The sequence below is a fragment of the Protopterus annectens genome, chromosome 4.part0, assembly GCF_019279795.1.
Source record: "Protopterus annectens isolate FY-2018-M chromosome 4.part0, PAN1.0, whole genome shotgun sequence".
NCBI lineage: Eukaryota > Metazoa > Chordata > Ceratodontiformes > Protopteridae > Protopterus > Protopterus annectens.
The window spans coordinates 1402413200-1402427727 of NC_056733.1; the positions used below are offsets into that span (position 1 = coordinate 1402413200).

The following is a 14528-nucleotide window of genomic DNA, read 5'->3' on the forward strand; positions in this document are numbered from 1 at the left end:
GCTGTTTTTCCTAGTTCAGTCCTTCATGTTTTTTTAGGGGGCTCTTCTGCCCCTTCCTCCTCCCAAGTTTCCTCTTGAGCTTTGGCACTCCCCCATATAGTTAAGAATACTGCAGTAGTGAATGTAAGGACATAGCACAGTTGTGTAAAATCTTCCCATAATGGTAGATGTCCCTGCCTTCACTGCTGCAGTATTCATGAGTGGCCTTAGGTCAACTGGTACCCTAGGCAAAAGGGCTCCATGGTGCCCCCCACCACACCACCTGTTGACCCCATTCTGGTCTACCTACACCAAATAAATACTGGAAAAGCGTCCCTGCTAGAGTGGCGCCCTAGGCGGCCGCCTAGTTGGCCTATGCCCAAGGCCGGCTATGGCAGTATTCACTCCTTCCCTCCATTCCCCCAGTTCTTTGGCCTTCCTGGATGTACACTCTACCTCTTGGGTTCTTAGGACTGATGCTCCTCCTGGGGCAGTGAATGTAAGAAATCTACCATTACGGTAAGATTTTACACAACTGTACTGTATTGTAGTCTAAGAACTAAGCCAGTATGAGAATGAAGACAGGAGATTTTGCCATAGGGATGGCAGCAAGTAGGGGTACAGAAAATAAGCAAAAGGGGGCTGGAATTTACTGGAGAAACCTGGCAAAGGAACCAAGATACCGGGAGTGAATAACTCAAGCAGGAAAGGAAATAAGAGTGGGATGAGGCCATGACGTCATTTGGATTGCAGGCTATAGTCTGCCTTCTACAAGGGATTAATCTCAGAGTACAAGCAAAGAGAAAAGGATAGGAGAGTTTTAAGTGGGAGACGTGCTGTAGTAGAGTTTTTAATTGAATATAGAACAGAAGCAGCTGTTAAAAATGGGCTAACTAGTACGGCATATAAAATACTGCACAATGACTATAAGAATCAGAGATGGTTGAAAAGATTGTGAAGAAAGAAAAGTAAATTACACAAAAAACATAATGGGAAGACATATGTATGGCTCCCAAATATGCAACCAAGTCCAAAAGATTTAGGATCTTTGTTTGGAACTGTTTGCACAGATATTTTTTATATCCCAGGCAGACTTCAAAAAATGTTTCTTGAGATAGATCGCAAGTGTTGGAAATGTGATCAAAGAGGTAAATGGGAACACATGTTTTGGGAATGTAATGAGTTTGCAGATTTTAAAAATTCCCTACAGAGTAGTTTTATCAGAAGTACTGGGTGAGCAAGTGGCTTTAAGTAAGGAACTGATTCTTTTTGATCTGAGATACAGGATCTGATTTGCCTAAAGAAATAATTACTAGAAAATGGGAATCAAAGTCTACACCCACTTTATTTGAAGTATTGAATATTACAGAAAAGATAAACTGAAAGAGGAATCTTTAGAAAAGAGAGGGAACAAGTTATATAGAAGTAAATGGAAATTCTGGGAACAATGCATGCATAATGATGTTGAGGAGTAGTAGTGAAGTTTAAAGTAGGACAAGAATTCAGCAATATCTTGTAATGTCGGACTGATAATAGCAAAAAATATATTATCTGACGTATATAGTATTCAACTGGAAAAACATTAAAATGGTTTTTTTTTTTTTTCTGCTGATGTATTTTTTGCCTATGTCTTAAGTCATAATTTAATAAACATGTTTAAAAACGAAAAAGTGCAGGACTACAATAGAGTTAGGTGGAGAAATGCTATAGCGAGAGAAAGAGTGGATGAGTGGGGTAATGCTATAGTATAGGAGTGTATAATGGTACAGAAGGGAAATCTTCTCATCACTGTTTGACTTACAGCTATGTTATGTTTTAACTGTAGAGATAGAACCAGTTGATCTTCTGTCTACATGATGTAATAGGATTTGGCTTGTTGTAGCAGGAATACCTTCTTTGGCAACACTTTTCACTCTCTCTCTCTCTGTCTCTCTCTCTCCTACCCAATCTCACACTGCAGTGCTTCCAGAATCAAGACAGAGTGTGACTGCAGTTGACATCAGGCCAGATACAAGTTTTCTATGGAAAGAAATGATACCAAATGTCCTTCGATTTTCCTTTCAGAACACCTAGGTGACAATATGGATGGGTTTGTTACATAATGCAGACAGAAGGTAAACTGGATTTATTGTTAACTCAGACTTTCACATCAAAGTTATCATCTCCACATGATGTAACAGCTTGGACTTTGTCCCAGTAGTACAGAACAGAGTGATCTCATGACAAAATACTCCTCAAGATGGTAGTACCAAGGCTTGCCTTTGTTCGAGACATGATGCCCAACTCGTACTGCTTAGCAAAGGTGTGCAAAGCAGACCACACAGTGTTGTACTGCACATGTCAGATACAGACTGCTGAAAGATTTGGCCAAGGATGCAAATGAACTTGTTGACCTTACCTTATGTTTGAACAATAACAGCTTGTTACTAGAAGCATAAAATGACAAACAAGTCACTTTGGCAGAATGACTTTAATCACCTTTTTGCTTAGCCTGTCAGGTGCAAAGAAAAAAAAATGTTCATCTTGCCTGAATTGTTTGGTTTGATGCAAATAAATTTGCAGTTGCTAGTGTACATCCAGGCAATGCAATTTGAATTCACTTTCGTTTGTATGAAGAGAAAAAAAAATACTGGAAGATTCACTAGCTATCATGCATCTGTCAAAGTACTTTAAGCATGAAAGAAAAGCTGGCCCCAAGCACTCCTCTCTTTGTGGAAAATAAACTACAGTGATTTGGAAAAAATAGCGTGAAGTGAGTAAAATTTTTAACAGAGGCGATGACAATTAAAAAAAAAAAAATATGTGGACATAAGCTTTTCAAGTATGAGATTAAAGTCCCATGGTACAAGCAGATCTCTGTAAGGTGGCCTGGGAATGAAGACCCCTTTCATAAAAAAAAAAAAAAAACTTTGCATATATATTGAGAAGCTAATGAAACATTGATAATTACTTGATGTTGTGTATAAATGACTCCAGGATGCACTTCAACTGTGGAAAACATTGACTCCTTCAAAACAGGTCAGTTAAAAGTGAAGCAACTAGAGCAATAAATGGATACAGGCCTTGTTATATGGTCCACAAGAAAACATTTGGATTTATAAATTTTTCTGGTAGGTGATTTCTGTGCGTCTAGGTGTCTGCAGATTATGCTATGTGAGTAATCTCGGTCCCTGGCCATTACTGGAAGTGCAGTACGCATATGGTTAACCTGAGGGACTGGATGTCTCGGAGAGTCTTGCCGATGTAAGCGATAGCAGCCTCAAGATGAGGTCACAGAAAAAGGAGACTAATATACAAGGCCAAGGCAAAATTAACCAAACTTGTTGATGTCAAAAGGGAGCCACAAACTTAGGCTCTGTGCAGCTTGGCTTTCTATATAAATTTTCATTACTAGGAAGTGAGGGGGCATAAAGAAGCGTTCCTTATTGACATGTCAACGCTCAAAATGCAGGAGAAAAAAAGATCAAAACACACAGAAAGGAGTGAATTTCTAAAATTCACTCTTCTTAAAACTTTTTGCAGCCCCCCCCCCCCCCCACACACCTTGGAAAAAAGTGAATATTCCAAGAAATGGGATTTCAGACTTATTATAAGCAAGTCTATTCTTTAGGTCATTCAGTCAATGCATTTAATAAATGTAAAAAAGAAAACAGTTTCTGTTTTTTTTTTTTTTTTAGTGAAGTTCTAAACGTTCAAAACTTTGATGCAATGGTCTTGGCCATATGAAATTCTAAGTTTTGAAAGTCTGAGCTTCCATTATGCATGTGTATGTATAACTTTTTTTTTTTTTTACATTATATGTACATATACATGCAGTATGTATTACTTAAATACAATTTTGCCTCTTCACAGAAGTAGTAAAAACATACAACCGTCAAATCATGTACAGTTCAGGTGACATAGGGATAAAGCCTTGAATGTGACCCAGACAACTTGGGCTCTAAAAAAAAAAAAAAAAAAAAAAAGCCAGGTTGAGAAGATGTGTGGCTGATACAGGCTTGCCCATCCTGGGAGCACGGAAGACAGCTCTATCCTCTGCACTGCCAATGCCTCAAGAAAGCTCATAATGACAGTACTAAGGATTATAGACATTCACACCTCAGCAAGTGGAGTTGCATAATTTAGAAGAGATCTGTGGAAGAGCAAGAATGTACTTGTGTCCGATTGCAGTACAAAGAGGAGCAACTAACATACTGCCTAGGGATGGGAAATTTAGGGCTTACCAGAAACTTAACGGTCTCTGGTAACCACCTCTTCAGAGAGAAGGGTGTCAAGTCACATGAAAGCTTACGGTTAGCCAACAGCAGATGCATGATGTTTGTTATACACACACAAATATATTGATATTTATACATGCAGACATTATACACGTGTGTGTATATATAGACAAAGTGTATACAAATATTTATACGTGCACATATTTTACAGATGCGCATAGATACACAAAGGTGTACATGCATATATCCCCACCATTTAGCTGCAAACTAAAATAAAAAAAAAAACACAACACAATAAAAACTATTACAAACCCTAGCTAACTATAATCTTCACTCCTTCTCCACTCTACAAGGTTTCCAACCAGGGCATTGAAATAAAATATTCATACTCAAAGAATGCATACAAATTGGGCTTCAACTAGGTAAACAGCTGAGGCATTACTCCTAGACCCAAGGCTTCTGACACTTAACTGTGGTATCTTGCCTATTAAGACTCAACAACTGCGACCATATCAAAACTCTGAAAATGTGATTTACATTACACCCTGTTAAAATTTGCCAGGTGAGATTACACCTTTTCACAACCCTGTCCAGTTACATGCCGGAAGTTCCCCAGAGATCAGTTTTAGACCTTTTTTGTGTTCTATTTGTAAGCAACCACGAATAAACAACAACTTTATTCAAACATGTAACAACTGTGGCACCTTGGCAAAGTCTTCGGAGGAAATAAATCAAATAAAAAAGCACATTAAACACATTACGTATATATAACTGCAGACACAAATAAATCAATTATTTCTAGTGTAATTCTTTATTTGGACTACATGGTTAAACTTTTTAAAACATATAGCTCTTTTTAAAAACAAAATTTAGTTATGGTCAAAATCTCTAATGAATTTACTTTTCAAAAGATCTAACAACAAAGAAACTTGTAGTTTGTTACTATCATTTGAACTAAACAATGTAAAATGTTCAGCAACAGTACTATTACTCTCAGCTATTCTCATGTCCATAAATATTCACATATCCTGTTTTTTTAAATTTCCTCTCCGTTTTTCCAATATAAAAAACAAATGACAAGGATACTGTAAAACATATTAATATAGGTAGAGTTGCAAGAATATTGTCCCTCAATGTCTACCTCAATACCGTTAATAATCTGAAACATAGCAACAACATTGTCACAATTACAAGGATAAGTCACAATGCTTAGGGGTTGTATATAAATAGGGTGATCAAAAATAACTGTAAATTAGCCAGTCTCCCAAACTTTTACCACTTCCATATGCTGCTATTTTTTTTTTTATTTTAATGTAAAATCATAGGTAGGTACTAGGCTATCTGCCCGAAGGCATTGATAAGCCTAGCCAGAGTGTGTTGGCTTTCGCCACCCCCTTAGATTAGTTCCCTGTGCCTCTGTCCAGCACAGCCACTGAAGTGATCCCCAGAGTAAACTTTCTGTTTCCCATCCACTCGTCAAGGTCTCTCTTGAAGAGTGTTAGCAAGGAGCTCTGCCTAATGTAGATTGGAATCTTGTTCCAAAGTATGGGAAGTCTCTGGGACAGGAATCTATCCCTCCAGCATGTCCTATTTATTGCTGTGGTGAGGTTTCGGTCCCTAGAGCATGTGGCTCGAGGGGATATGGTTTTCTTTAGGTGGAGCATGTCCATCAATTCTGGGTTGGACATGGCCTTATATGTCAGGCAGAGATCACCTCTGAGTAGGCGGTATGCAACCGACTGAGTACAGCTGGAGTTTCTTTAGTCGAGCTGCATAGGGCATCTGTTTGAGGCCAGTGATCCTCTTGGTGAGGTACTTCTGTGTTCTTTCCAGCTGTTGCAGGTGTCTTGTAAGGTAGATCCCAAATGGGGCGTTGTACTCTATGATGGGTCTGATGAGTGATGAGTAGAGGGGCACAATGACCTCTTTTGATCTGGATGCGAACCCTTTTGTGATTAGGTGGCCCACATAGAAGGATTTTCTAACCACTTCGGCAATGTGATTATCAAAGGAGAAATTACCATCTACTTGGGACCCCAGATCCCTTATTACGTCTTTCGTATTTAGGGGACTACCACTTATGTGGTAGTTTGTGGGTACTTTGTTTTTTCCAAAGGGGATGACTATGCACTAGCATTTAGCTTGAGGCCATGATTTTGACACCAGGTATCTGTCTCAGTGAGATCCTTTTGGAGGATGTCTGTGTCAGCCGGAGAGTCAATTATAGCCCCTAGTTTGCAGTTGTCGGAGAACTTAAGTCAGCCATAGTCCTCCTGTGCTTGCCTGTACCCCTGAGAAGTATATGCTGAACAGGTGGGGTCCTAGGACTGAGCCCTGGGGAACGCCACTTGTAACTGGTTTACAGTCAGACCTAGCTCCCACAACTTTTGCCATGTGGGTTCTGTCCATGAGCCAGTTGGCAACCCATCTCATGACATAGAGGTTTATGTTCAGGCTGGCGAGCTTGTCTACAACACCAGAATGGGGAATGGTGTTGAAGGCCTTTGCGAGGTCTAGGCAGGCTGTGTGGACCACCTTTCCCTCGTCTATAGCCTTGGTAACTGTCTCAAAGTCATCCACCAGGTTTAGGAGGGATGATCTGCCCTTAACAATGCCAAACTGGGTAGAGCCCGGTGTTTGGAGGTTCCCAATGTCTCGGTTAATGAGTTCCATGATGATGTGCTCCACAGCCTTGCAGACCAAGCTGGTCAGGCTTTTAGGGCGATAGCTCCCAGGGTCTGCTGTGGCTCCACCTTTGTGGAGCAGAATAACCATTGCTGTGTGCCACTCTATGGGTATGTAGCTTGTGGAGAGGCTGTGCGCCACTCTATGGGTATGTAGCCTGTGGAGAGGCTGAGTTTGAACAGTGTGTTTACGTGAGGGGTTAGTACATCTTTGAGCTTGTGTAGGACGCAGCCTGGGACACCGTCCAGTCCCATTGATGCTGTGTTTTTGGCTTTGGAGAGGGCTGTTTTAATTTGAGTGTCTGTGATTTCAGGGGCTCTACATTCTTCTGGTATGGTTATGGGCCCTTTTGGGGGTGAGAGGGGGGGTGAAGTTTGCACTGAACCTGTCTGTCAGGATGTTGGCGATATCAGTCGGTTCAGTGTATTTTGTGCCATTCTGCACCAACTCCGAGCAAATCTGAGAATTGCCACTTAGATTCTTGACATAACTAAAGAATGCCTTATGGTTATCTTTGGAGTCCTTGGCAATTTTTTTTTCGAAGCTAGCCTTGGATGATTTTATGAGGGATCGTAGTTTCTTGCTGATACTGATCAGGGATGCCTTCCCTTCTTGGGATTTTACTCTTTTCTGTACTAGTTTCCTCCTTCTATTGTATAGCTTGTTTATGGCAGGGGTCCACCAGACTGGTTTCCTTTTCTTGGAGGAGCGAGTCTTAGTTTTGCTTGGGATAGCGTGATCCATGCATTCTTGTAGATGCCCATAGAGTGCATTAGTAAAGGATTTTGCAGCTTGGACAGCGTTATCCTTTAGCAGGAAGGCTTTGAAACTTTCCACCTCGGTCTTAAGTAACGTGAAATTTGTTTTTGAAAAGTTTTTCATGGTGGTTTCCTTGACTTGGGGTGGGGGCGGAATGTGGATGTTTAGAGTGATTACTTTATGTTCAAATCTAACCAGCGAGGGGTTGACCTCCAGTGTGGAACACCGGTCTCCCATGCTGGTGATGACCAGGTCCAATATGTTGTCACCTCTGGTGGGGTTGTTGGCCAGTTGATCCAGGCCATTTGAGTTTATAAATTCTAGGAAATGTTGGGTAAGGGAGTTAGTACTTGAGTAGTTCTCCCAGTTAATGTTTGGGTAATTGAATTCACCCAATATTAGGGTGTTTGGTAGGACCTTTGTGTTTCCCAGTGTTTCCAGAAACATGGAAATGGGGTCCTGGGACATAGTGGGTGATCTGTAACAAGCTACAACTTGAACTGCAGTTTTGCCCGTTGTTAGTTACACGTGGATGATCTCTGAAGCATCATGCTGTGCCACCAACCTGGAGGTGTGGGTATCCTTGATGAATATGGATACATCCCTGCCTTTTGTATTTCGGTCCGGGTTTTATGGCCAAAATGTATGGTATGAGTTGCAGCCTGGTAGTGCTGGGGTGCTCTCTGGAGCCTTAAACCAGGTTTCTGTTACTGCACATATATTGATTTTCTCCATACTGAGGAGTGCCTTGAGTGCATGCATTTTGTAGTTTAGACTTCTGGCATTGAGTAGCATTACCCTCAGTTTTTTGTTACTTGTGTTATTTACGGCAGTGGGTTTGTCTTTTGAGCCTTGCCTAAAAAAGGCACTATGGGGGTGGCAAGAGCCTTGGCCAGTATTCGAAAGCCTAAGGGTGACAGGTGCAAGCCATCTCTAGCGAAGCAGCGTGGCTTGTCAAGCATGTCATCCCAGGCGGACGAAAATTATTCAAAATAACATCCACAAATTGATGAGACAACACATCATAGTCTGAAACAAAAATAAGTTATTGTTCACATATCTATATTAGTCCAATTTGGTACATCACTGTTTGCAAACGTGTCTAAAAATGTTTGGTTATTAAGGTCCTGATCTTTCACTAGAACTTTAAAATGAGTTTTTATATAATAAGTTCCAATCTTAAGCCCTCCTAGCAAACATATCTACGAGGTACTGAATTTCCAGAAGAAAGTCTTGCTTTCTGGAACATATTCTTTTAGTTCATAGGTAGGTACTAGGCTATCAGCCCAAGAGCCTACGTAAGCCTAGCCAACAAGGTTCCCTGGCTTACGCCACCCAAGAAAGTTATTTTCCTGTGCCACTGTCGAGCAGAGACACAGAAGTGATCCCTGGGGAGTATTTCCTATTTCCCATCCACTCATCAAGATTTTTCTTGGAGTGCTAATGAAGAACTTTGCTTGACATAGATGGGTAGCCTGTTCCAGAGAATGGGAAGTCTCTGGGATAGGAATCTATCCCTCCAGCATGTCCTGTTTATTGTGGTGACAAGGTTTAGGTCCCTAGAGCATGTAGCTCGGAGGGATTGGGATTTCTTTAGGTGTAGCATGTCCAACAGCTCTGGGTTTGACACAGCTTTATATGTTAGGCAGAGATCACCTTGGAGTAGGCGATATGCTACGGAGTAAAGCTGGAGTTTTTTTGAGATGGTCAGTGTAGGGCATTTGTTTGAGTCCAGTAATCCTCTTTGTGAGGTACTTCTGTGGCCTTTCCAGCTGCTGCAGATGTCTTGTGAGGTACATTCCAAAAGGGGCATTGTACTCTATAATGGGTCTAATGAGTGTCGAGTAGAGGGGAACGATGACCTCTTTTTTCCTGGATGACAACCCTTTTATGATGAGGTGTGTCACATAGGACTTCCTGACTACTGTGGCGATGTGACTATCAAAGGAGAGACTACTGTCCACCTGGGTCCCAAGGTCTCTTATCACACATTCGGTGTTAAGCAGATTGCTAACTATGTGGTAGTTCATGAGTACAGAGTTTTTACCAAAGGGGGTGACACTGCACTTTTTGGCATTGAGCTTGAGGCCATGGCTCTGACACCAGGCATCTGTCTCAGAGAGGCCCTTCTGTAGGATGTTCACATCATTTGGGGACTTGACTATGGCTCCTAGTTTGCAGTCATCTGCGAACTTCGTTAACCAGAGGCCTTCTGTGTTAGCCTGTACTTCAGAAAAGTAGATACCAAACAGGAGCGGTCCCAGGATGGACCCCTGTGGTACTCCACTTGTCACTGGTTTGAGGTCAGATTTGGAGTCTGCAACTTTTACAGTGTGGGTTCTGTCAGTGAGCCAGTTGGCAACCCATCTTGTGACGTAGGAATTTATGCCAAGTTTATTGAGCTTAGCTATAATTCCAGAATGGGGGATGGTGTCAAAAGCCTTGGAGAGGTCAAGATAGGCTGTGTGAACCACCTTACCCTCATCTACAGCTTTGGTGACTGCCTCAAAGACGTCGATCAGGTTCAGGAGGCATGATCTGCCTTTCACAAACCCGAACTGGGTGGGATCCAGAGTTTGGAGGTTACCAATGTCTTTGTTTAGGAGTTCCATGATGATACGTTCCATGGCCTTGCAGACCAGGCTCGTCAGGCTAATAGGTCTATAGTTCCCGGGATCAGTGGTGGCTCCCCCTTTGAGTGGGATAACTGTTGCTGTGCGCCATTCAGTGGGCACAAAGCCTGATGCAAGGCTATTATTGAGCATGGTGCTCAAGTGAGGAGCCAGTTCATTCTGAAGTTCGTGTAAAACGCAGCCTGGGATGTTGTCCGGTCCCATGGATGCTGTGTTTTTGGCTTTAGAGAGTGCAGCTTTCACCTGCATAGTTGTGATTACAGGGACTCTGCATTCTTCCTGTATAGATATTGGCCCTTTAGGGGGTGAGGGGGGGTTAAAGTTAGCACTGAACCTATCTGCCAGGATGTTGGCAATACCAGTTGGTTCTGTAATTTTTGTGCCTTTGTGCCATAACTCAGAGCAGATCTGGGTGTTGCCATTGAGATTCTTGACATAGCTATAGAATGTTTTGTGGTTGTCCTTGGAATTAGTGGCGATTTTATTTTCGTAGCTAGCTTTGGAGGATCTTATAAGGGATCTCAGTTTCTTACCGAGGCTGACCAGGGAGTTCCTCCACTCATGGGATCTTACTCTCTTTTGCAACAGTTTCTTCCTTCTGTTCTACAGTTTGTTTATGGCAGGGGACCACCAGATTGGCTTCCTTTTTTTGGAGGATAGCGTCTTGGTTCTGTTTGGGATAGCACGATCCACGCACTCATGTAAGTGCTTATAGAGTGCATTTGTGTAGGATTCAGCAGTTGTAACTGTACTGTCCATCTGCATGGGTGTCATGAAGTTCACTACTTCTGCCTTAAGAAGCATGAAGTCGGCTTTGGAGAAATTTTTTACTGTGGTTTCCTTAATGGGGGGTGGGGGTGGGATGTGGATATCAAGGGTGATTAGCTTATGGTCGGATCGGACCAACGAGGAGTTGACTTCAGGTGTGGAACACCGGTGACTCATGTTGGTAATGACTAGGTCTAGGATATTGTTGCCCCTGGTGGGGGTGTGGATAAGTTGATCTAGGGCATTGGAGTTTATGAATTCCAGAAAGTGTTGCGCTAAGGAGTTGGTACACGAGTAGTTTTCCCAGTTAATGGCGGGGTAGTTGAAGTCGCCCATTATTAGAGTGTTTGGTTGAATCCTAATATTTTCCAGTACATCAAGAAAAGAGGAGTGGGGATCCTGGACATGGTGGGGGATCTGTAGCAAGCTACAATTTGGATTGCAGTTTTGCCAAGAGTTAGTTGCACTTAGATAACCTCGGATGCATTATGCCGAGCAACTAGCCTGGAGGAGTGGATATCCTTAATGAATATGGAAACACCCCCACCTTTGGTGTTTCGGTCCAGGTTACATGGCGAAAAAGTGTGGTATGAGTTATAGCCTGGTAGTGCAGGGGTGCTCTCTGGAGCCTTGAACCAGGTCTCAGTCACTGCACAGATATCGATGTTCTCCATTTTAAGGAGTGTCTTGAGTGAGTGCATTTTGAAATTTAGACTTCTAGCATTGAGTAGCATTACTCTCAGTTTTTGCTTGCTTGTTCCTGTTATGGTGGTGAATTTGTTACTTGAACCCTGCCTACAAAAGGCACTACAGGGGCAGCAAGAGCCTTAGCCATTATCCGGAATCCCAGGGGCGACAGGTGCAGGCCATCTGTGGCAAAGCATCTTGGTCTGTTGACCATGTCATCCCAAGCAGACAGATACTGGACCCCCTTAGAATGACACCAGAAGCTTAGCCAACTGTTGAAGTCAATCATTTTGTCCTTGTACTGCGGTATCATTCTGGGCAATGGCAGAATGCTACTCAGGACTAGGGTCATACCTGCCTGGGCTACAAGATCGGAGAGCTCTTCCATGTCTCTTTTCATGTAGTCCAGGGAGGTACGTCTCAGGTCATTCACACCAACATGAACAATGACAGAGTCATATTTGTACTTGTTGTGGAGTGACCTGAGTGCGTGGGTTATGTGGTAGATCCTGGCACCCGACAGGCAGCTGACAGTAACCTTCTTGCTTAGCCTGGTGAGTGGGACATCAGTGTGCCTGACTAGAGAGTCACCTATGACTAGTATGTTGTTTTGCCTTATTGGCTGTGTTCTCAGCATCTCTCTAAATGGCATCTCAGTTCTCAGCATCTCTCTAAATGGCATGAAAAAAACACAGTACTGAGGGTGGTGACAACTGGATCCGCATATAAACCAATAGTGCCAGTAGACTTTCTGTAAATTCTTAAGCCTACTTTTCCATATCAGACACAAATAGATGCAAAAATATCTGGAGATTAGTCTACTGGTGTCAGATTATGGAAAAAGTAAGAATATACTCAAAGCCACTTTAATTTTAAGGGGGAAAGCAGCTGCAGACATGATACTCAATCCTTCACAAATTACACAAGCGCACTTTTTTTCATTTAGCTTTATTTGTGTCTATAATCTAGCATCAGAATTGACTTTCGTGACTTGTCCGAACCTTTTAAAAGACCTAGTAATGATTATCAACCATGTCAATAACCTTGGAGAGAGCTGCCCAATAATGCGTTACTTTGAGCTAAGATAATACTGTCAACTACAGTGCCCATCAAACATGCATTCATAGAACAGCCCTGAGTAAATTAACTGCACGCAGTACCATATTCATGCATATTTTTTCCTACACACTGGTACTACTGACGATTATAAAAGCACAAATTGTTAATATCAACCGTTTTGCAGACTTCGTCATAGTCACTTTTGCAATAGATATTTGTTTCAACTGCAGGCTGCCGCTCAAACGGTAACTCTTCAGTACAGCCTTCCTAGTTAAACATACACGTACACAAAAAAACTAAAACAGAGTGTCCCTCCCCATAGACGCAACAGCGTGTAAAGGTTTTACACATTTTGAATCCCAATATAAGTAAGACATTCTTCAACGAATGTAAACTTTTAAAAGTTCTGTACGTACTATGACATACACCTACATACAATGCATTGCCTCGGGCTGTGGAAATGGATGAAATACTTAGTAAACTGGTCGCTTCCAGATAAACAAATAAAAACAAACATCAGTAGACATAAACGTTCCCCTACTCCCATTTAGCAAGATGGGTAGAACCCAGACTACTATTTTATATATATATATATATATATATATATATATATATATATATATATATATGTGTGTGTGTGTGTGTCTCTGACGGTGGTTGTAACAAAGTTAATCGTCGGGTTAACAAACAAGTAAAAACTTAAATATTACTATACTTACGTTCTTCTCAGCTACTATATCCCACAAGGTGACTAGAACTCGAATATGCTGTCCACATATGCAACTTCAGCAGACAAGCAATTGCAATAACAAATGTACCGATTCATTCTTTTCAGGCATGACCTTTGCTCAAAGCCAAAACAGCACTCCAGCCTTAAACAGCAATGATTAAACTATTCCTACCAACGTCTTATATTACAAAAATTCAAGAGACCACAGTTTATCAATGACCATATACAGGTCAGTTTCAGATAAATGTTCGGTAAGTACACATTGTCAATAACTGCACTACCGGCAGCATTAATTGATGAAATCCTCCTTTTCCCTTGCTTGATATATCTCATATATATCTACAGTGAAGGATCTCTACCCACAGCACTGTTCACGACATGTACTGAACATCAGCGCTGCTACAAATGGTACTTGTGCATCACTGCATACAAGACCAAGCTATCAGGACATTTACAATAATGTACTGGAAAACAAAACGAAAAAAAAAATCAGTACGCACCGTTCATGTAAGGCTGTCCAGAACCGCCGTTCTGGCTAGCATATCCTGCGTTATTAGCAACTGACATACTATCAAAACTGTTATTTTGTACAGAAAACAATCCTTTGGCAAAACGATCTGTTGAAACTTCTTGTCACAACTTTAACACTATTCTTTTTCTAAGTTTATACTCAGAACTCCCATCCGTCTCAAAGTGTATCCACTAAACCACGAATTCAATACAGTTTTGTGTTGCTACAGTTCCTACTCTTTAACAAGTCAGTCCCCCTCGGCCCCGTAACTAAGCTTTTGCTACACACCGGAAATAGAAAGCAAAGCTCCGGACAGGCAACACATGCGCATTGTCTACACGTGGCATTTCCTGTGCGGACCGGTGTATTTATGTTGCTCTAGTTTTAACGTCGGGCAGAAATATTAATGCAAGGTGTACAGTACCTCAAATTTGTGAGACGTGAATTGTGATGCAATTAAATGATTCGTATACACACCATTATCTCTTAACCGCCTATTA

General features: G+C 41.7%; 1 protein-coding gene across 1 annotated transcript in view; it reads right to left on the minus strand.

Moving 5' to 3' along the window:
* The window catches only part of SEC24A (SEC24 homolog A, COPII coat complex component), a 2581543-nt gene extending 2567200 nt beyond the window's left edge, over positions 1-14343 (minus strand). The window contains exon 1 of the mRNA XM_044069234.1: positions 14018-14343. Within this exon, the coding sequence (XP_043925169.1) occupies positions 14018-14084 (67 nt within the window). The 5' untranslated portion in view covers positions 14085-14343. The remainder of the gene's footprint in view (positions 1-14017) is intronic.
* Positions 14344-14528: the final 185 nt, after the last annotated feature.